Source organism: Haliaeetus albicilla, chromosome 3 (assembly GCF_947461875.1).
Source record: "Haliaeetus albicilla chromosome 3, bHalAlb1.1, whole genome shotgun sequence".
NCBI lineage: Eukaryota > Metazoa > Chordata > Aves > Accipitriformes > Accipitridae > Haliaeetus > Haliaeetus albicilla.
Genome location: NC_091485.1, coordinates 15,191,220 through 15,215,068, shown reverse-complemented (window position 1 = coordinate 15,215,068; position 23,849 = coordinate 15,191,220). Strand labels below are relative to the sequence as shown.

The window sequence follows — 23,849 nt, the reverse complement described above, 5'->3', positions numbered from 1 at the left end:
GTTCCTTAAGACTCAAAAATTTGACATATTGTAAATTTACGGGTTTTAAACTGCCAATCCTGCAATCTTTTCTGCATGCACATGTAAAATGTCTTCTTTTTGAGAGGACAACTTGATGACAATGCCAAAAACTTTGAAGCTAAATAATAGTCTTCCAATTCTGGAAAGTGATAGGGTTCTGTAACAAGTATATTCTACTCAGATACTTACTAATCTTGATGCTGGGGAAAAAAAAAAAGTATTACTAATTTAATTCCAAATTCTAAAGAAAACTAAAATGCTTTTTAACTGAGAATAAAAAGGAAATATTTTTAAATGGGGGGGGGGGGGGGGGGGAGGACACGACCGCATTCACTCTCAATATGTTTCCTATCTATTTTATCATCTTTTTTTTTTTTCAAAATTATTTCTAATGAAAAAACTAAACCATTTTGTTAAAAATCTGTGTCAAAAATTATGTTTCCTGATATTACTTTTCCATTCAGAAAGATAAATATTTGATGAAATGAGCACCAAAATTATTTTAGAAAATGTAAAAGTTGGAGCCCAGCTGTGCTTCCTGGAGTTTTAATTCCAACCGTAGTTAAATTCAAGTGAAAATTTGTATTTCTTTATTTGGAACTGAAACAGACCCACAGTTTCACTTTCAATAAGTATATGGAAATCAATATGCAGTAATGTAGTTTATGCTATTTTTCAGTTTCCATCTGCTCCCTTCCATTGCATCTTTTTGTGAGTGACAGCATAATAATTGCTGTACCAATTAATGCCCTTCCAATCCAACTGCATCGTTACTGCAAAATAAATGTTTTGCTTTGTAGCAGTTTGTCCTGCTCTGAAACTTTGCTTTAGTTATTCCAATCATCTAACAGCAGAAAAGGAAAAGCTGCTTTGTCATCAACAGCTCAATAGAAGACACTGTATATTCAATACAGATTGCTGGCAGAATTTTAACCAGTATAAATTTATAAATAGGATAACAGCAATCATTTATTTTCTGCCTTAAATGAAAGTATCCTTTTTGATGCAATAATAGCCACTTAACTGATTTGAGATTGTAGTAGGGTTTTTTTGAAGAACATTTTCTTTATCCGGAATAAAATGTGGAGTCTCTTTCTTTGCAACAAAAGCTCTCAGAGGATAAAAGCTTCCATCTGAAATAAGCAGTCATAATAATTTAGTTTCTTGCAGTAAGTGTTTCATTTTCCCTAGTGGGCTTTCAGTGCATAGCTACTGTGCCTTTCCCATTTTGTCCTGTGTCTTAACAAAAATGCTGCAAAGAATATTAGAGGTTGAAGCACCTCAAGACACGCTTCCCCATCAAAACCATATCCTCAGTGCAATCTGCGGGCCTCCTCTGGTACAAATAGGAGCTTCCACTGCTGTTGGGAGAGTCCTTAGAGAACGTAAATCTAGATTAAAGGCTGGTAGTAGATTTGTCAACTTTTCTGGCTGAAGGGCTGCCTTTATTGCCCGGTGAGAATTGTGTGAGGAAACAACATGCAACTAACTCCCTCTTACCAACATTTCATTCCTGAAACATCTGTTAGCTAATTGGGTTTTTTCCACCCCCTTGCACCATCCTTGGTGGATAAAACCTCATCATCTCTGTGTCACTGGTTTCCAGACTGTTCTGTTTATTGTGAACAACAGAATTTTCCAATGAATATTTCTGAAAAGAAAAGATTGCTTTACAATGGAACATGTGATTCACTTTATTTGGTCTTAGCTTGCACTGATTGATTCACAGAACTTTCTATTGAACAACCGTGTTTTTCTATAACATTTATAGAAACATCTATAGCAATCACAGAGCTCATGTCCTCACGAAGTCTCAGAGCACTCCCAAGTACAAAACCTAATACTAATAAAGATATCCAATTGGCTTGAATTTAATGACTTCAATCTTGTGCTCATAATCTTGGGAATGGAAATGCCAGATTTTATTTTCAAAAGTAAAGTTTTTTATTATCATTACCTGGAAAAGTAAAACCACATTAGAAGAACATCATTTTTTTGTAAAGTCATCTGTTCAGAGGTTAAGAAATGCCAGATGAAAACCTGATGTGCAGCTGCAAAAATCTGTTTCTTTATTTTACCTAACGACTATCTAATATGAGTTACTTAAAAGGCCTGCAACAGAAGCTGAAACACAGGAGTCTCTGGTTCTATTAATTTTCAGTAATTGTACTGCAAAAATATACACTTATATTAGATCTTGTATTAGAAGAGCTTAGTCACAGAGTTTCAAAACTGATCCTGCATCAGAGAAGTGAGTAGTCTGGTGGTGATAGCATTCTCCTGCATTTGGTTGCATATTGCTCACAGGTCATCATTCCCTAAACAAACTATCTGGCACCAAAGCCAATCTGAGACAAAACCTGCCATCTCTTACCCTTGGCTGCTTGTTCCTGCTCCTCGGCTGTGCCAGTACAACGATTTGTACGGCTCTTGCAAACCAGATGACCAAAGTGCTTCAGTCTACAAAGCAGCCTTTCAGTCGCAGGGGCACAACTGAGGGACAGTGAACAGCAGTGCCGGCAGAGAGGAGAAAGGGAACATTTTCAGCTGATTTTTCCATTACAGAAAGTGTGATGTCAAACCTTACCCACAGGCAGAGGGGAATTTTAACACAGGACTTGTACATCATAGATGAGTGCTCTAACCAAAGAACATCAGATGAGAGAGTCCCTTGAATTCTTGTGTTGGAAAAGAAAAGCATGATCTTTTTTTCATTTAGAAAAGAAAAAGGGTTGGCACCTGCCTTCTGGTTAGGAATTTGAATTTTGAATCTGAAACAGAGAGAAACTTCTCCCAATAAGCAGCAGTAAGGGGGCTTTTAAAGCTTATCCCTGGATCTCTTTTTTTTTTTTTCTTTTCATTTAGCTGAGTACTGCAAGCTTCTCTTAGAAGTTGTGATCGATCTACTTACATGTACATCAATCACTGCTGTTACTAGGAAACCATTGGGTTTTTACTCTAAACAATTGTTATAAATAAGGACCATGCCATGAAATAAGATCCTTGTGTATACTGCCTCTGCTTCCAACATAATTAAGATCAGGAAAAATCTAATTTTGGTGTAATTTGCCAGGTTACATTAAATTATCTTGATGAATCATTCATACCTAATCGCTTTGGACTACAGCTTCATTGCATTCCATGATCCTGAGAGTAAATTTAAATAAAGGATGAAGTAGGCTGAATAATGCTTCCAAGGTCCTGTCCTACAACAGAAGAAAAAAAAACAAAAAAACCACCACATTTCCTATGTAAGCCACAGGAAAAAAAACCTCCCCTAGTTCTACTGGTGTCTTCAGGTCATGAAGTGTGTGTTAATCAAATTCATCTTATGCTGACTTCAGAAGAACTGTAAAGAAGAGTTAGTTCTGTATTCTTGAAAACAGCTGTGGTACCAAAGAGCTGCAAAATCCACAAACAGCATTCTTCTTCTTCTCTCCTAACCTTTTAAGACCCAAATATGACACAGAAAATACTATGGAAGCAGGAACCTTAGAAAGCTGTGGAACTTAAATTCTTTACTGCAAAACCTTTTCCTGTATCTTTAGTTTCAAAATCCTTACTGCTGACATAAAGCGTAACTGTGGAGATGCTACAATATCTAAGACTCCATCAGGCTGATCAGCTGTATGAATATTAAAATAATATTTAGTAGGAATGCAAATAAAAGAACTGATTTTCATTTAGAATTTCCAGTACGGGATATACTAAATTTTTTTTAAAAGCTGAACAAATACCAAAATTTTGGAAATTTACCACTTAGAAGTCTTAAGCCGACTTGGAACCATTGGACTATTTCATTGTTTTACCACCATTATTTTTTGATTCATTTTATTTAAATATATTAATATAGTTCATTGTTTTTAAAAAAATGTAAGTCAAAAGTAAACATGTTGCATAGAGCCATTCTTTCCTGAACTCATAAATTCTCTATTACCCATAGCTTTCTCCTTTCATTTGGACTGATATCCTCTATTCTTTTTGTTATTATTTCCATGAACTGATGTCATACTGTTCAGCTTGAGCCTCAACCAAGTGTCTTAGATTTTTTTGGCTCTATTGAGTGTGTCTTTTAATCTTTTGGATCTGTCTGTCTCTCTCTCTTTGACTACATGTCCTAGCAGTCAGGGAAGAAGAGGTCACTTATCCTCGTTAGCCCCTTTGGTTACAGAATGGCTAAAAACAGCCCTGTTGTAAGATTTAGCACCTACAAGTTTTCTTTTAAAAAACTTTAAGGGATGTGCTAGCAGCTGAGGCATACATCCAGGAAATGGAAGACCTGAATTTAATTTCCTTTTTAACCTTAATAGGTTCAAATTCATCTTCTATGTTCTAAGAGACTATCTTAATACCTTAGCTAGAAATTAGTTTAGTAGGGGCACTCTTCATCACTGTATTGAAGCTGTACTATTCTACAGCAGCAAATTCAAAATTAATTATATGACATACAGTACATGATACAAATGGGCCTGAGTTTAGGGAACTCCTTTGGTTGGCAAGTGTCTACTCCTGCTCATTTGTGGGGGGACTGTTTGTGTGGTTTACATTTTTTGGGTAAAATACATAAAGAGAATGGAGGAAAATGGTACCTTGACGTATTTTATTTATCTTTATTGCTAAGAAAGAGAAAAATTTTACATAGCAAAGCACATGGCTGGATTAGCAGGTCCCTATGGCCCTTAAAATATGTATGATTCTAGCTTCTGGGCAAAAAGAAAACAAGCACTTACATCCTTAGAAGGAAAAAAGCCAGATTTGGAACACAAAATTAAAACCTACAATGATGCAATTTTCTATGTTTAGGTTTGCATTAAATTAAAAAAAAATGTAACAGTAATTGTGATGCAAATCCCAAATAAAAGTAAAAGTGCATGAAGGCCTCACTTAATATCATGGTTAAAAGTTGGTCAAAGCAATAAAGCATTTAAGACTATTCTCAAACAATGTATTATCAGTGCTTTTGCTTTGCAGCTTAGAAATCACAGCCACCATACATTTTAATTCAGTTTGGTGCAAAAGCTTCTTGAAGCAGAAAACATTTAAACCTGGCATCTCAGTCAGGTTTTGCTAGCCAAAGTCAATTTAACCCAGTGAATGAATAGTAAAAATATGCATACAAAATTCATCCTGCTTGGTCGTGCTATGAAAGGGATTTTTATGACCATTAACGTGCCACTGGGAATTCAGTCTCTAGTTTTATTGTCTCCAGTGTCACTGAGATGTACCTTTTATTCTGTTTTTCACTGAGTTGTGGGTTTTTTCTCTCTTGGTCCCAGTATTGCTCGGAAAGACTCATCTTGAGGGGGATCTTTTTTTTTTTTTCATGAAGCAGTTGGTAACATGTTATAGCCAAACTTTTCCAAATAGAAGTTAAGACAAAGTTTTGCCAAATCTGGTGAACATCGTTCTTGGTTCCAGAACTACTGGGGCATTCTAGAAAGCTGCTAACTGTTTTGAAACGTTTGAACGAGAGCCGAGTTCTTCGGTGTTTGTGTCTATACTCTGTTACAGCTCCTTAATATCTCTGCGAATGAAGGAAAAATATGATTTTGCATTCCTACGTACAATACATGTATTAAAGACATTTTTAAAAGCATTATCCAAAACCATTTTAAATCCAGGCTTCAATGTACATTTCCAAAAAACAGAGAATATACGTTGCATGGAGATACGCACTTTGGAAATTAACCTTTTCTTACTAATTAAATCTCAATTTCAAAGGGGAATTTTGAGATAGGAAAATGATCAGGTTACAGAGTCAGGTCATAGGAGTCATAGGAGTCATCTTCTGAGTTTGGTCATCGGCTTTTTAATGGCTTTTCACACATGGTTTCCCATCTCGCTGGCTGCGAGTGAACAAGCCATGGTTATATGAGATTCACAAGCCCGTCTGAGAAAACATCTCGCACATCCTCTTCCCAACCAGTGTTTGCCCACGTGGACCATATCCCACCTCCAGCTCATTTTGAAATGATGAGGATACTGTGTTTACCTGACAAACTGGCATCCTATTTGAAAGACAGTAAGTGTGACAAACCCCTTTGAAACTGCTGGCATTACTTCCACCACTTAAGCAGGGCTTCAGATTAAAAAGAGGAGCATCAGTTCTTTGGCAGCTCTAACTAACAAATGTAACTGAGATTTATAGAGTAGCAAATATACAGATGTGATAGCCTGCAATTTAAAAAAAATTCCAACTCTGAATTATGACCTTCCGCCTCCGAATTATGACCTTCCGCCTCCGCTGGGCATCCGCCGCCCGCGTGTGCCCTCAGGCAGGGGCAAAACCCTCCTCTGCAGCCCCAGAAGTCCGTGTCCATGGCGAAAGGCTTCAAGTAAATTAAAACTCAAAGCCCGGTTACATCTTTTGTGTCCCTGTCGTGTGTGTCCCCCCCGCCCCAACAGGTCACAGCCTCGGCTCGGCGAAGGTGTCCCGGGCGCAGACGTTTCCCAGCTACCCCTCGGAGCAGGGCGAGGAGCACCCGCAGTCCCTCTCGCTGGCCAGCAGCTACGCCTTCAGCTACGGCTCGGGCCTGGTGCAATGACAGCCGGGGGCGGCCGGCCGAGAGAGACAGTCGAGCCTGGAGCCTGCCGCCAGGGCCGGGGAGCCGCTGGCCCCCCTCCGCACCCGCCATTTGCCGTGAAAACTGATGCCAACCAGCTCCAGCCGGGTCGCCGCCACCGCGGAAACCCGGAGAGGCGGCTTCCCCGAAGCAGAGGCTAAGTCTTTATTTATTTATTTTGCCGTTCCTTTTGTCGATACGTTCAGAAAGGAAGGGGGGCGGGGGGCGGGGGGGCGGGGGACGCGTTCGTGTTGTGAGAAAGTGGTGGAAACAAACGAAGCTGTGTCAGTGTGAAGGTTTCTGCATGACCGGAGAAGGCCCGCTTTGGGGCTCCATCGCGATGCTACGTTCGACGCCGGGGCCTTCCTACCCGCCTCCACCAGCAGGCCGGCCCATCTTCACCCGTAATGTTTTTATGTCCTTGCCGCAGCCCGCTGATTCCCGCCGGAGTCGCTGAAATGTCGCCAACTCAAGACGCAGCGTCGGCGCCGCGGACGTTGCCTTCAGATCCAAGCGAGTTCGCTCATTACCCTAGAGGGTGGTCGGGTGCTTTTTGAGCCAGACGCCAACAGATAACTGGAGTAGCAGGCTAATATGGTTTGTTGGGAATAGAGTTTGATGTGTTAAGGTAAGGTTATTGCCTGGTACGGCTCTAATCTTAAATTCCCGGGGCACAAGGCATCCCTTAATAATACACGCGCAATTCTCACGATGCCCCTGAGAGCTGTGAACGTCCATATCAGCAGCACAGTCTTGTCCTCAGAACTGCCGCGAAGTCTTCTTATTTGCAAATTACTTAGGTAACCATGCCTGCAAGCCTAACTTTAAAAAGCGGGAAAACTGTTCTTAAGACAAATAAAAGCGGGCTGCATCCCTGGCTGGCAACCACCTGTGCCACGGCTGTGCCAGATACGGTAGAGCTGAGCTCTGGTCTTGTCTTTCTGGTCAGCGTTACTTTGATTTTCCCTGTTTTCTTCTCAGATTTCTGTTTTAGATGCATATTGTATCTTGTATGATCATGTGTCAAGCATCGGTTTGCTTTGAAAAGGAGGAAGATTACCTCTCAATGGAAATTTTCTGTCTTTGGAAGACGTCTTTAAAAAAATGAACTGTAGTAGGTGTGTTTGTAATTGGTAACGAGGGAATAAGTTGGAAGGCATACCTGTAGGTGGGGAACAAGTTTTAGCTATCCTGAACATTTAGATTTTTGTAAGTGGTATTCAAATAGTTATGTACTTCTCGCGATGCCCTGAAATGTTTGGAATTGTGGGGAGAAAAATGTGCCCTCTTGCTATGATCTGAGCAGCCTTGTGTTCTGTTCCCAGTGTGAAACAATTGCCATGGTTACCAGAGGGATTCGTCTCATTAGTTGTTTCTCAGGACAGGTTGAGGAAGCGTATCAAGGAGGAGATACATAGACTCTTTTCCAATGAAACAATCAGTTTTATGTACCATAATTTAACTGAAAAAGTGCTGTTGGGTTGTTTTATATATGCACATATATATATATATGTATTAAAAAGTACAGAAGAAACTTCTGCTTTTGATTAAACATTTACTGATACAGTATGTCCGGCTTTTCTCCAACCATTTTCCAGGCTAAAAGACCTTGCAGAATTACAGCTTTCTGCACCCCAGTGAACAGCTGCTGAATAAAAAAGCTTTGTGATCCGCTTGAATGGAACACTTCTACCCCACCACAATCAGCTTTATTTATTTTTCCTTTTTCCCTGTCTCATTCACTACCTCTTTTCCTTCTCACAGTGCTGCCATACTCAGGAATAGAACGGCTCCCTACAGAGAGTATTTTGATGAGCTAAAAGGAAAAACTGCTCTCCCACACTGTCAGGGAGCTGTACCTATGGTGCTCTCTGAGCTGTACCCATCAAGGAAGCTCCATTCACACTTTCATTTAAGAAAAAATTTGGTTGACATTTTGTTTTGGGAAATTTCCAGTTTGCAAATGTTACATGCAAAATGTGATACGAAAGGATAGATACTCTGCTGGTGTAGTTCAGTGCAGCTTTGCCAAATATATGCCTTTTGAGGAATTGGCCAGTTATTTTTATTCCTATGCAACTGCAATTCTTTCACTTGCCCTAAAATTATGTATTTTCTTTAAAATTCCTTAAAGTTTCCACTGTGTTCTGCAGATTTCTATGCTGTGTCCATGTAACTGTTTTCCTCTGGGACTTGAATACTAGTCATTTAATGTTTACATATTCTACATAGTCCAAAAGTGGGGAAAAGGCAAAACAGGAGAGTATCAGAACTGCTTTATAGTTCCAGTGCCCATACACATATAAGAACCTGTCTAAATCCTAAAGCTAGTGCTTTAGCTGTGTTTAGATAAAAAGCATAAGATCTATATAGTGCGTGCTTTCCATTTCCTGGGGAACAGTTGCTGTCTGTCAGAGATGATTTTGTCTTCCTGTGCAGTGCATGAATATTGTCTAGTTAATGAAAATGTAGATGCTATTTCCAAAGAAAACACATAAAAAAAGGGGGGGATGGGGGATTGGCCATGTAAAGGAGTTTTACTAAATAATTTGCTTTCATTACATAATGCAACTACCCACTCAATTCATATGTTTATAAACATCTGCGAAGTCCCATCTCGTAGCAATAGGCAGAAAACTGAACTCCAGGACAAAGCTGGAGAACGCAACCAACAAAAAGCAAACCTGACCTATTGGGAACCTATTTCTTGTCAAGAGTAAACACAACCACACTTGAAGTTGAAAATAAGGATGCAACTTCACCGTGTACTGTAACACAATCTAGGAAAATTGGGCACCCGAAGCACAAAGGTATTCAGCAGCCAGTGGATGTTGCCTTTAGTGCCACTCCAGAACAGCAGATGATATCACTGTAACATTTGTGTACTTGCATAGCTTCCAGAAATGTTCCTCAGAAAAGCTCCATGAGAAGCAGGCAGGCACTGCACCAACAGTTTGCCAGAAAATTCTGTTTTCACGGAATTGCTTTAATTCCTGGCATATGCCTGTCGATAATCTAAGTGATTCCCCACTGAGACTACTTTGTACAGCTCCTAGTGCTTCCGCCAGAAGGAAAACTCTCTTTCGGCACACGTGGTAGAGCTGCCTGCCTAGAGACTGCAAGGGCCTTTAAATAGGCCCAGGGACCCCATGGGACCCTGTTCAAGTCTCGGCTTTCTTCATGTGCAAGGCACACAGATAATACGTCTACTCCTGACCCAAGAGGAGCTCTCTGTTTTCAGCTAATGAGCTGTGAAGAGTTGGAGGGCAACAAAAATGTCTTCAGTGGTAACTAGGTGCGACTGATACAAATGGAACTTAGCATTAGTACATTATAAAATAGAAGAAATAATACAAGGCTATAGCTTTCATTTTGGTTCTGAGGATGTGTTATGAATATATAACTGTAACCATGATTTAAATTCTTAAAAAATGACCCTTGATAACAATATATTCACCCCTACGAACAAATAGCACACAGCATTATTAAATATAGTTACTAATATATCTTAACTGTGAATCTTATAGTTTGATGCATGCTGGTACTTTTGATTTTGAAGTCACTTGGTGCAGAAAAGGAGAAATTGAAGGAGACTGGTAATAAACCATCAAATGGTACTAAGGTACTTGAGTAGCCCCATTTTTTAAACAGCTACATGTTATTATTGGCAGTTTAAATCAACTGTGAGTATATTCCTTTGAAACAATTTTGCCTGCCTATGTAAAGGAAAAAGAAAAGATATCTTGTAACTTGGAGTTTGCTGTTTTACTGAGTAAATGTTTATGCTTTACTTTTTGTGGTAGGCTCTGATTCCAGCTGCTCACATGTATCAGGTCCATGCAAAATTCTGCTCCTGGGGGTTTTTGTTGGGGTTTTTTTTTCCCTAAAGCTAGCAAGTAAAGCTTGGAAATGTATTGACAAACCAAAGAAGTTTGTTAGACAGCAACAATAGCTGCACTCTTTTGTTTTGACGAAAGTCTACCATGACATTTTGGGAAAACACTTCGTTTCACAACACATGAATAGAAACTCTGTTCAGAAGCAGCAAACACATTTCTAATCAAGTCTTGTCCTAAGCTAGTAAGACTTTGCTGGAGGAGGGGTTGAAATTGAATATCTGATGTCAAAAGTATTGTAAAGTGGTCTCTATAGCAATAATCTAAGTACAACATACAGCCTTCAGGCACCCATTTATTTAGGAGTTGCTAAGTGCAGGCAGTCTGTGAAGACCCTTACCTGTTCATGGCAAAGAGAAAAAAAGAGCATTAATCAGATCTCTCTACTGCATTTATCAGAAAAGGCATGAACCTCATGCTTGTTCAGCTCTCCAGTCTAATAGGCAATACTATGAGGAGCAGTGATTTTTGAGATATTTGATCTCTAGGAACTGACAAAGACCATCAGCCTGTAGCATATAAAACTCTACTCGGACTTAGCTCACCAGCCACATTTACTAGTTTTAATCTGGTAACCTAGAAACTGCAGGGTAGTTTTTAATGAGAAAATAGAAGTCTCTTGAATGGCTGTGCTTTTAGCATGAAATACAGAATTATTTACAACTGTTTCTTCCTAAAAAGGAAGGAGGAAGGTGTTCCTCTTAATCTCTTTTTTAGTGTTTAATATCAGTGTATTTTAGCTCCTTTTTATACCTGCTGCAAAGGAATAAATGTGGCTTTTATCCCCATGCAGAATAGAGTGGACTGTGGAGAAAGCTGCTGTTTGATTTACAAGAACAGATCCAACAGCACTGGAAAGTTTCATTTTTCTGTACATCATCCAAATACTTGTGACTCTTTCCAAACCAACTTGTTACACAACCTGTATATATTAGAATGTTATATTTTTCACCACAGACAACTGGTCGGGGTGCCTGCCTATGTTTTGTAAGTAGAAGATAATGACTGTGCAACACCATTGTAGTGGCATAACTTTAAAATCAAAGGGTATAAGGTTGGATATATTAATTCTGCATATATATAATCTTGGACTCCATAAAGCATGCTTTGTTTGTTCTTGATGTTACAAATAAATGCTCTTCACTTTTGATTTTAGATAAAAAGGTGTGTTATATTGGAAACAAGTACAGGCATGTGGTGGAATGAAAGAAACGTCAAAGAATATTGACTAACCTGTTGTAGCAAGAAGTTTGGCTCCCTGTCCAGGCCCTTACGAGACAGTAAAAGGTGATAGGTGAAGGTGCTGTGTATTCAATTATTTAAATGGCATTATGCTTAGAAACCTAAGTATTAGAAACCACAGGTGAACCGGTTCTGTTGAAGAAAATGGAAGTGTCACTTTGCAAAGATGCTTTTCACATCTTTGCATGCATAGGCAGCTTGACAGATTTTTATGGATATGGCTAAAACAGATATGAAAGTAACGGAGGTTGAAGTATGATTAAATATAATTAAAACATTTTAAAATGTCCATATTATTATGAATATCGCAAGTTGTAATGGAGAAGAGATTTCCTTTTTAACTAAATGCAAGCTCAGAATCTAATAGGCTCTCTAAGATGAAGACTTCTTCATCTTTTTAATCTTTTTAAATCTCACACTGGAAGTCCTGAAGAATGAATTTCATTGTGGGTTTTTTTCCTTCAGTACAGAAATCCTCATGAGGTTTAACAGATTTACCACGTTCTCTTACAGTCCTGGGATTGTCAAGTGAATGGATACATTTTACAGTAGATTTTTTTCCTGTGACAATATTTGACATGAATGAAGTTATCCCTCATTTTCAATATAGGCAACACATTGTTTTCAATCTTTTTTTTAAATAATATGATAGCAAGACTGCAGTGGGCATAGAAAATAGCAGAAAATTAAGCAGCAGTCTTGGCAATTCCCTCCCAGTAACAAAAATAAAGGTTGCAGGTTGCAGTTAAACATTTATTCTCATCGCTGCTCCTATAGCAAAAAAAGAATAAATTATGTAAAATAAAGCTATCTTTGTTGATGTTAATTGTTGCATTTCCTGAGTTTCTGTAGATGACAGACTGCAACAGGAGATACCCAGAACTGCTTTTTGTAAGTTGTATTGATTTGAGATGGTTACAAGGAAAAACAGACAATGCAGAAAATATGACTTCCCACCAAAGTATTACACATGGTCCTCTTTTATTTCTTTTTCCTTCTTTGAAAAACATCATTCTAGAGAGAGAAGTTTTTGAAACCTAATAAAAGGGAAGTGAAAAATAGGGCAAGATATCAACAAAAATAAAAAAAGATTCTGTAATCTTTAAAAATATTAGGAGAATTTAGCAGACATTTAAACACATAGCAATGGGTCATGCTGAATGCAAAACAGTTTCCTGGATCATTCACCTTCTGACTATCAGGAGCTGGGAACAATATTTTGTGTTTAATCCAACTCACAGCTCTAACTTGCTCTATAACAACGGACTTAGAGTGTTCGGCTCATTTTCCCTAACCTGGTTGGAAGAACCAAGTACCAGTCCAGCTAACATGCGGTGTGCAATATAGATGCTTAAAAAAAATAGTATTTTGCCCAATGCATCACAATTGCTATCACACAACTTTGTGGAACTTACTGCAGCCAGCTATTGCTAAAAATATGATTTAGAATATTTCAGAGCTGATCAAATTCTGGGTAATAAAAGCAGCATCTGCATTTATGATGCATAAAAATACATACATAGGTGCTCAGCCTTTATGCTTCTAATTACGAAATGATCTGACAGAGTTCTGTGGGAAAGTTCCTCTCATACTACCATTGTAGGGTAAATTATGGAAATTTAAAAGAAAATAATAAATGTCTGTTTCAGTTTTATTTCAGAGGAAAAAAATGGTGTTAACAGAGACTAATTTTAATACATGTAAATATTCCTAACATACATTTCTCTCTTCAAATACACATATAGACATCAGCACAAACAGAGAAAGGTTATGAAAAAAAAAGGAAAAAAGGAAAGACACTGTGTATTTGTTTTGCTATATCTTGGTATGATAAGCTAAATCATGTTATAAAACTCACTGGTTAATACTACAAATTAATTATTTAGTGTAACAATCTAATTAAATAAACTTTTAGGAAAAGTATTAAATATGCTTTAGAATCACCGAGACACTTTTTTTCTAAAACTACGAAATTCTCTTTTTAAATAAGCGTAAGGTTAGAAGAAATATGTCGGCCACTGCTAGCAATTCATATTAGTTGTTTTATCTAATTATAAAAGCTAACAATGTGGATAGTGTGGAAGTAATAATAAACTTACTGTTCTTTTGCCTGAGACAACTCTGTACATTTCCTTTGGTACTTCTAGCTTGAACATTATGCCCTAAGTTATACGTAGGGATATATAACTGCAAGCCTATAATACGGATAGTAAGGTAAGTCTACAGCTTTATAAATCAAGGGTCAAGAAACTAGTCAGAGCAGTGGCAGAGTCCCGTGGCATGGTGACAGCCTGCTCCGGTAGGCTCTGAGCTCCCACAGGTGAGGCTATCTATCTCGATGATCCTGGGGCTCTTTTATTTTAAAGGAAGTGTTGGACAACTCATGACGTGTTTGTCCCGTGGTTGTCCGGGTGCTCATCCTCTTCTCATAACTCTTAATGCATTTTACTCCTAGAAAATAACAGAAAAAACAAAGAGTATGGGCAAAAGCAGAAACAAGGACATTCTTGCTGGAGTAGCGCCCTAGAGAGTCCTGCAGGCTCTTCTTAGTCCTTAAAACAGGAGTTGTTTCTGTAGAGGAGCCCAGCTTCCCAGCTTCAGGGGGGAGGCTGGAAAGGGCAGGGGAGAGGGAGTGCGTGTCTGATGCGGGCTGGGGGAGAACTGGGCCAGGGTCTTCCATTTCCTGGCTGATTTGGCGGGTGGGGTGCTGCATGAACTGACTGTTGTAGCAGAAACAGCCAGCATTTCACGTGACGGTGAAAAGCCTCGTCCAGCTTAGCGTTTTGAAGACCGGTGTGGGTCTCGAGCCTCAGGGTGGAATCTTTCACGCTGGATGTCAAAGGGACAGCAGCCGCCCGGAGCCCACGCACCCCCTGACACCACATCCCAGCGAGGCATGGCAGCGGAGGCACGTCTTGTGCTCTAGCTCAAAACAGGTCCCCAGGAATGTGAGTGTTGGAAACGTCTTCTGAGTTACCTTACTTACACCTTAAATAATACAGTCTGAGAACTTGTCCCCGGGGTCCACAGCCTAAAAGAGCATTTTAGCACCTATCTTCTGGAGAGACAGGGCTGGTTTTGGAACTACCCGTTAGTGTCAGCCTTACAAAGCTGTTTAGGGAATTAACTCCTGTTGGGCATCTCAGCTTTAAAGGAAGTCTTTCACTTGTGCTGGGGAGTACTCACTGAGGCAGAGTTTCAGCTACCATAAATAAATACCATTGCTTTGAACTTTCATATAACTCAATAACATAGAAGGTTTAGAGGAGCATGATGCAGGTAAGGTTTAAAAATTTTTAAAAATCAGAGCCCTGGTTCCCAGATGTCTTTATGATTACAAAAAAATCACCACCACCCCTGGGGGGCGGGAACCTAGAAATTAGTATGATAGTGAGATCAGTCCTCTGAAATCTTTTCTTTTTCTGAAGTAAAGTTTCTTATCTGAATCTCTCCGGAGTAAGCTAGCATCCACCTGTCATCAAACTAACAAATGCTGGTAGCACCTATACTTTGACTATTCTGCCTGCTTTGCTGCCTTGGCCATCTCCTCCTGTACCCTAGTCCTGGGATAAGACCTGGATAGGAGGTAGGTGGTTAAGTTGCACAGCACAGTTAGAACAAGCTATTTCTGAGTATTCTTGAAAAATGAAGGTGCCTAACAGAAAAGGTGCCTGGGAATTTGGGGCAGGTGGAGGTCAGAAAGAGGGTTAAGTGCTGGACTACCCTGCCTAATGTGGGGGTATGGAGGAGTCCAGCTTCTTGTGTTCCTTGGTGGGTCCAGCCCTTAAAGCAGGCTGTTTCCCTACAGAAACATTGTTTTACCCCAAGGTACACAGCCAAGGGAGAGCAGAATACAAGCAGAATGAGCAGTATCATGAACGTATTATAAAGTCAAAGAAGCTCTTTAAGGTAAAGGAACATATTTGAGATGAAAAAAAGAAAATAACGGGAGATGACATATGTTACTGTTCTAACTTTCACCTTCTTTCAATGACTGTGAGTTTTGTACTTGCCCTGTTGATCCAACTTCTAGTGACTGCACCTCCTACGTTCAGAAGTCCCAGCAAAGACTGATCACAAATAACTTTTTTTCTGATTTCTTTTTTAAGAGAGATGTGAGTTTACACCCTTTAAAGACTTAGTAGTATTATTAATCGTGGAATTTTCCTTTGAGCATGGGACTTAAACATCTACCTTTTTCACCCAGCATAAAAGATGAATTTTATTATTATGGAAAAGAAATCTGGTTTTACTTTTCTTAAAATTTCATAGATTCGTTTCCCAGTTACACAGAAGGTAGTTACCCAGTGATTCAAGACTTGGGTTTTTGATGATAATGTGCTTTATTGTGCTTATTTCCTTTCAGCAAAGTTTCTAAGGTCTTAAAGCAACAAAAAAAAGACACAAATATCTTACAGTTTAGATAGTATGCTGAGCTGGTTGCTATCCATATTTGTGTCATGTTACTTCCTTGATTTTTTTTTCCTCCCTCTTAACTATTTGCACAAGTGGTACAGAATGAAATAGCACAGTAATTGTTCAACATAAAATTTCCAAATTACAGTTGAAGTTTTCTCAAAAGGAACTAAAAGTTTCCGAAAGAAAAAGGCAAACCTATGGAAAATATTGAAAATAAACAGCAATAAGCAATAGTTTGTACTATTTTACACTGGAAAGTCTATTTACATAATCCAAGTGCTGTCACAGCAAACAGGCTCTTACTGAGTCCCATCCTGCCAGACTTATAAAATATTTGAAGAGTTTTAATATTACATTTCAAACTACACTTTTGGAAGTTTCTCTTGTGTGTAGCTTACTAGTTTTTAAGCCAATGAGAATATTGATAAGTTTGGGGTTGTTTTCTTTTTGGTTTTCATTTGTATAAGTCTTACGTTCAGCTGCTGTTCACTGATATTACCATGGTACAAAAATGAAGCTGTTGTTTGGGGTTTGCTTTTTGAAAAATATAATATATTGTTCTTATTATGTTATGTGTGATGTGATTTTCCCTGTGGACTATCCTGGTAGAAGTAATATGTCTATGGAATTTGAATTAAAACAGATTACATACCTGCAAAGATGTGCACTACAGATTATTTTTTTTTCTTCCCCAGATGTCAAAAATAAGCAATTCTTTTGAAAAGACAAGCTAAAAGTACCAAGGGAGGCAAGAAATAAGGGCATTACCAGAAACAATCAAAATTATCTGGTATTCCAGGTACTTAACCTCTCTCCCCCTTTTTACCCTCAGTAAAGTAGAGATGTATTTTAGCTGTGTCTATAAGCAGTGAAACAATACCAACTTCTAAGCTTATTTCTGTATCAAGGTTCCAACTGAGAACTTTAGTGTCATCAAATTCATTACATTATCATTTTGGCATTTTAATATAAATGGGATCATCACAGAAACGACCCAATGCTACAGGGTTTTATTTGTAATGCTGTGCACAACTTAGAATTATCTGCTATGACATTTGATAACTCAGGAAATAAACCAACTTATTAATAGTACAGTTGTATCCTCATCAACTTCACACACAAGCATCCATATAACTGAAAACCTTCAGTAAGTGAAAGAAAAAAAAATATATCCCTTGCAATGTGTATGTGTCCTTGTTCAGGAGTACACAAAACCAAAATGAGATGTTTTCTAATGGTATATGACATTGTAAACAATGTAAGTCTTCAGTGATAAGTTGAAGGACACTTTGATTTAGGATTTTAGATTTTTAGCTGAAGTGTAGGATAACCACACGACGCTATTAGTGCTCAAATAGTTCAGAGAAATCTTGTGACCACATTATTCTCGGAAGAAACTAGACTCCTATTTTCCTGTGCACGTGAAGAAAGCTTTCCATTGGAGAAAGCTATGCAAAATGTGCTTTTTACTGTCAGGCTGTTGATGCTCCTTCCTAGCCAGCCATGTGGAACTGGTAACTGCTCTGTGGGCAGACTCCCCCCCAACCCCTTTCCAAACAATGAAACCCCATATTCAGCAACACTTCTAATGCTTCAAGAGAAAAGGGGAGTCAAGCATAGGTGGGCCAGGCACACAGTTTGTAGTATGCAGACATATATGATTATCAGCTGTCATGGTAACACCTTCATCTACTGGGATTTTGTCCTTGGTAATACAGGACATTTGTAAAAGGCCAAAAGATGCATAAATCCTAATTCTCAGGTCTGCCTTCTAGTTCTGTTTGTTTAAGGATTTTTTTTTTTTTTGTCTGTTTGTTCAATTTCTGTGTGGTTTCTTCTGTAGGTTTCAGCAGAATATATACATATGCACACATACAACTACATATGTATGTGTATTGTTTTGAAAATGTTCTCAATCACGCTTTTTTCTGCTTTGCATCATTTATTCATGTATCTTCCATGTTCTCATTTATTTTTTGCGCAACTAAACCTTATAATAAATTATTATTAAATATAACCTGACAGTGACAGAGTCTTCATGTTTTGTTTTCTCCTGGGCATAGGGGAAGAGGTGGGGGGGAAAGAGGGAGGGAGGGAGGGAGGGAGGAGAGCAGGGGCTACACTTCTATTCCATCCCCAAATAGAAAGCACTGAAATAGTGGTGAGCGGCAAGAAGCCTGCAAAACCACACAGCTGTCAGATAGCAAGCTTCTCTTCATACTTTTAAATCTAGGTTCAAGGATCCCCGATATATTTGCTTTTGTCAGCTGAATTTGCCCAGCAGCAAAATAACACCTCCTATGTGGAAAATCATGGATATTTATTATTCTATAGAGTTCTCAATTTGAGATGCAAAAATCATTGGATGTAGACAACATCGAGCACATTTTCTTTCTCACCCTGTCACATAGACTTCTCAGACACATAGTTTTCTCAAACCAAATTAACTTTGTGTAAACATAAGCAGCTCCATTCTGCATATCAGACCTGTTCTAAAATTCTTCCTTAAGAGTACACCTACTGGGTAAAAATGTTTAAATTGCAGAAGTACAGATAATCTTTCATTCTACGTATGAATCAGAGGATACATTAATGCTGCAGGCTGCAACACAACACAGACACACCTGCTGTAACCTGGCCCAGGCTGGCTGTCCAGCCAAAGCAGCCAGTTTGACCTTCCAGGTCTCACCAGTGCAAAGAAAATAAAGTCTAAGCTGCAAATATAATGCCTGCCCTTTGGTTACTTCATTCTTAAGAAGGAATCTTACAGTCTTTTCTTAGGTTTGTGTGAGACTTCTGCAGTTGACATAAATGGGCTCTGTCTGCCCAAGTGATGATTCTTCTCCTCTTCTTTCTGTGTTCCATGTGCCATGAAAATTGGATCCTTCATAACCATTAGCAGGCTAGAAAAACATTAAAAAAAAAAAAAAGTTGAAGGACTTTTCTCAAAGCAGCTACAACTTTGAAAAAGGAGAAAACCGGCAAATTTTCCTCATATGCTGATTTATTATTGGGAAATATTCAACCATCAATCAAATTTTTTTTGTCTTCTTGTTTTCTACAAATGCATTTCAGGTTCAAGTCATATGAAAAAAGAATTTGCATTTTGAATATGTTTCCCAGCTGTCCCACATCAGATGCCTGGTAAAGCACCAGTGGAATGCCCCCTTCCCCTCCCATACACACTTCAGATACTGAAGTAGTGTCTCCTACATCAATCTTAAAACACGAATTACTCTAAAGTTATTGACCATGCTAAGAATTAGTCATGTCATTAAGACAACTTAATGTGATGGTGCTTTGGTTAACTGGCATGGGAGGAAAGGGGGTTTCTGAAGCAAATGGTCACCCTAGGAAGAGTTTAATTCTGGTATGAACAGAGACCCAACAGTCAGAATGAGAGAAATGGAAATGGCAGGAGATCAGAGGGCTTTACAAACCCATATCAACAGCGGAGCTCACCGTTGGATCACACAGCAGTGCCACCTGAGAGGAGATATGTGGAAAGGCCAGAGTCTCACATCCACTGTGAGAATGGGGTCATTTCCCTAAGCACAGCATAACTTCATACCCCGACTTAGGGTATGAAGAGACAAGGCACAAGCAGTGAAGTTGGCTCCTATCTTTCCACTTCTAAACTTCAGGCCTTGAATAGGATTAAGGAGGGGGGAGATGGGGAAGACTCAGAGCTCCAAAACATTGATTGTTACAATACAAAAAGAAAGGAGAAGCATTGAGACACCTGTCCCAACAAATTATAGTGAAGCTGAACTAGAAGAAATAGATAAAGACAAAGGGTATCTGAGGATACAATTTTTTGCCTCAGTTTTACAAGTAGTGACTTGAGGAAAAAAGATATTAACAATACACAAATATTACAAAAGCTAGCAAATCAAGAGCTGATTTGTTAATAACATGGAACACAGTTGAGTCTCTAAATGTAGCTGTAAAACATTAAAGAATATTCATCAAAAAAGCAGTGAGCAGTGATAATCATACTTTAAAATATTCAATGTTTCCTGTCTGTATAGTTTAAGATTAGACTATAAGATTCAAGGGATATAATGAGCAGATACAGAAGAGAAAGCTGTTAAGAAATATAAAATTCAAAATATGAGTAAACTCCATCTCTCCAGCTATTCTTACCAGGGTCTGAGTAGAGTACAAAGCTTTTGATAAGGCCTCTGTGATCCTCTTCCTCTTCTTTCTGATGACACACATTCAGTCAGAAACACAGTGGAGGGAACAGTATCATACATGATAGCATAGTCCAAAATATCAAATCCCAGCATAAAAGAGATAATGCTGGCATTGCTTACTTTCCCACTGAAACTAATGTATACAATAAAAATCCAAGTAGTCTTTCCTCTGACTTGCACACTGTAACATGCATGAGACCTGGACACAGATAAAAAGGCCCTTTGATTCACGTGCAGATACAATAATTATTGCCTCATATATTGTGGTAGGGGAAGAAAATTTTTTTCTGCTCATCTCTCTTTTCATTCGAAGCAGAGATTCTGGATCAGACAACTAGCATATCTTTGGCAAGGAATAGAGCAAACATAGATAATGGTTTAAGCTATTAGTTTGGATCCCGCTGTAAGCAAATTTGGAACATAAAATCAGAAGACAAAAAATGCTAGAAGCTGTAGAAAACCTCAAGATGTCACCTGTCCTTCTCTATGAACAAAATAGGAACAGCCTATGCCAAGGTTTATTATTCGTGACAAATCACCGTTGGCATGAAGTTTCAGCTAATACCACTGTAAGCATTTAGCTGGCTAAGGAACTTGAGAAAGCCATTTGGGTTTATAATGTGAAAAAAAAGGGGGGGGGAGAATATGTCACTTTTTTCATAGGCTGTAAAACTGATTAGTTTTTTCAAGTTTAAAATTTTGGCAAGAAAATTCAATTTTCACAGCTACCTTTTTTTTTTAATTGGTTCTGAAGAGGATAGTAGGATGAGGTGTTAACACGTTCATACTTACCTGCTTCAGTATATTAAGCAAATTGGTTTGTCACTCACTTTTTGCGATAAGCAGTGGTGATGCAGAAAATCAGTAGGAAAACTAACAGTAGGACAGCAGCAGAAATTCCTCCAGCTATGCAGATAATAAACCATTTGTGATTCCAACTTGCTAAAATACAATTGTAATAAATATGATTAGTATTTTGTATAAACCAGCATGAACTTTTTTATGACAAACTAAGTTGAAAATCAAAGATTATATGGAGACATTATTCCATGACAGCTCATGCTCAATATTCAGACCTCACAACCATTTCCTCATTTCTAAAATGCCTTTGTTAAGCTGAAATAGCTCTTATGACAGTTGTGACTGGGATGACCAAAGGTGAGTGAACACAGCTGTCGTGGTTTAACCCCAGCCGGCAACTAAGCCACACGCAGCCACTCGCTCACTTCCCCCCCACCCAGGAGGATGGTGGAGAGAATTGGGGAAAAAAAAGTAAAATTCATGACTTGAGATAAAGACAGTTTAAAAGCACAGAAAAGGAAGGGAAAATTATTAATAACAACAACAAGGATGCACAGGGCCTCTGGGCCAGTCACAATCAGGTGTTTCTGCCACTCATTCCCAGTCAGGCTCACTTCAGCCTCCACTACAGTTAGCTGTTGGGATCCTCCTGTCACTCCAGAAATACACATGGGTTCTGCCTCTTTGTAACTTGATGGCACTAAGCTACTCTGTGCAGTGGTGTACACTAGAGCCTTGTACTCCTGTGGGTCTGATGTGCCAGGCCATTGAATCCACACAGTCCAGTAAACTCAGTTGTCCCTTTCCTCTACCTGGCTGGAGGCAGGGACCCTCTAATCCTGGTCAGAGTATTCACTACTCACTTCTTTAAATAGAAATCAGAAGTCCCTTTATCAAGATCAGGAGTAAGATCAGCCCTTCTACTCTGTCTGGGGAACTGCCCACTGGAGACTGGAGCAGCAATTTTCCTGGAAGAACCCCCTTTTGTGATTGTTTTTCCTTGCAACTCACATACCCATGCCTCTAGGGTCGAGGTAGCTTTTCCACCCTGCTTCCTCATGTCCTCTCCATGGTCACACAGGTAAAACCACGGGGTGGCCCGTGGTGTATACCCACTATATCCTCTCTCTTGAGCAGAGGAATGCTTACTCCTAATAGCTGAGATACTGGTCTGTGTAGGTGGGGAGTAGGATCTATCCTCTTTGAGTTGCTGGACCAGTTTCTTCACAGCCAAGATGAGGGAGGAAGAGAGATTTTCTTCGTATTGCAGGAAATGACCAACCAATTCATCCACCATTTGTCCCTCTCCATCTTTCCAGGTCATTACTACCAATGAGTTGGCATACGATGATGGTGCCCTCTGTACAAACTTCCGCCACGTGGGTCACGTGCATCTGACTTTATCTGGATCTTTGGACAATTGCTTGCTGTCCAGGTCATCATAAATCACCTCCAGCATGGGTAATTCCCTCAGGTACTGGATACCTTTCTCCATGGTGGTCCACTTGCCTGGGTGACATATAACATCTTCCTTGAAGAGATACCTTTCCTTCATGCCTGACAGAAGTTGCTTCCAGAAGCTGAGGACCTGTGTCCCTTTTACAATTGCTTTGTCAATGGCCCCTTCCCTAAAAAGGGATCCCAGCTCTTTGGCTTCCTTACCCTCTAATTCCAGGCTACTGGCCCTGTCATCCCAACATTGGAGCAGCCAGGTGACAATGTACTCGCCTGGACGATGGCTGAATCTTTTCACATATCTTGCAGCTCAGTCAGGGATAGGGATCGGGGGGTTACCACCTCGTTTATGAGTTCTTCTTCCTCCTCCCCAAGCAGCAGCCACCTCTCTTCCTCCTCCTGTTCTTGTGATGACCCTGCTTCAGAGTAGTCTGCCTCGTCCACTTCTTCCTCCTGCTCCCTCTTAGAAGAAGGTCCTTCATCCCTTACTAAACAAGCTGACTTCCACTTCCAATATTTCTTCTTGTGTATAGGGGTGACTGATACCGGCACGGGTTGGTTCTCTGGTTCAACTGCAGCATTTGTCGCCAGGGTTGGAGTAGCCGCAGTGCCTGCCATTTTGTCATCAGATCCAGAGACCTTCTGTTTCCCTTGAGGGCACTGAGTAGTGTTGAACAGGACTCAGTAGCCATGGGCCAGGCCCTAGCACATTGCAGGGATTTGTATCTCTCTGGAATTGCCAGGATGACAGCATACTTTTTCCAAATATTTTACTAGTTTTTCAGGATTCTGCACTTGTTCAGGGGTCAAATTCCAAAACATTGGAACTGTCCTAGGCACTCGCCCATACTATCCCACACAGCCTGCCACTCATAACTGTCCAGCCTTGGGGCAGATCTCTGGGTGACCTTCTTAAATAGTTGTTTAACCCCAAACAAGACCTGAAACACGTTCAGGAGACATAGCAATAGGAACATGCTGGTTTGAACATCCCGAGGATATTAAAAATTCTCAAGAACTATTGTAATTTGCCTGGAGGAGAAGGGGAAGACAAAGAAAGGTATGTATCTTCCCCATAGTTTGGCTCTCCGAGGAGAAAAGGTAAAAGGTGTCATTATTGATAGTTTCCGATAGATGGCTCCCGAAGTACAGAGGTGACGGCAATGCTGAGTACAAATACCAGATCAGGCTCACAACCAGCAATTATATCATATCATAAGCCAGTGTTACAAAGTACAACAAAATGATAACCC

At 39.4% G+C, this 23,849-nt stretch overlaps 2 protein-coding genes across 2 annotated transcripts in view; one reads left to right on the top strand and one right to left on the bottom strand.

The window, feature by feature from the left end:
• Positions 1-16,800, top strand: part of DOK6 (docking protein 6) — a 264,826-nt gene extending 248,026 nt beyond the window's left edge. The window contains exon 8 of the mRNA XM_069778881.1: positions 6,427-16,800. Coding sequence (XP_069634982.1) covers positions 6,427-6,566 — 140 coding nt within the window. The 3' untranslated portion in view covers positions 6,567-16,800. The remainder of the gene's footprint in view (positions 1-6,426) is intronic.
• CD226 (CD226 molecule) overlaps positions 14,065-23,849 on the bottom strand; it is a 46,464-nt gene continuing 36,679 nt past the window's right edge. Inside the window, exons 4-7 of the mRNA XM_069778883.1 lie at positions 21,171-21,282; positions 20,288-20,348; positions 18,910-19,044; positions 14,065-14,173 (exon numbers count right to left, since the gene is read on the bottom strand). Coding sequence (XP_069634984.1) covers positions 18,919-19,044; positions 20,288-20,348; positions 21,171-21,282 — 299 coding nt within the window. The 3' untranslated portion in view covers positions 14,065-14,173; positions 18,910-18,918. The remainder of the gene's footprint in view (positions 14,174-18,909; positions 19,045-20,287; positions 20,349-21,170; positions 21,283-23,849) is intronic.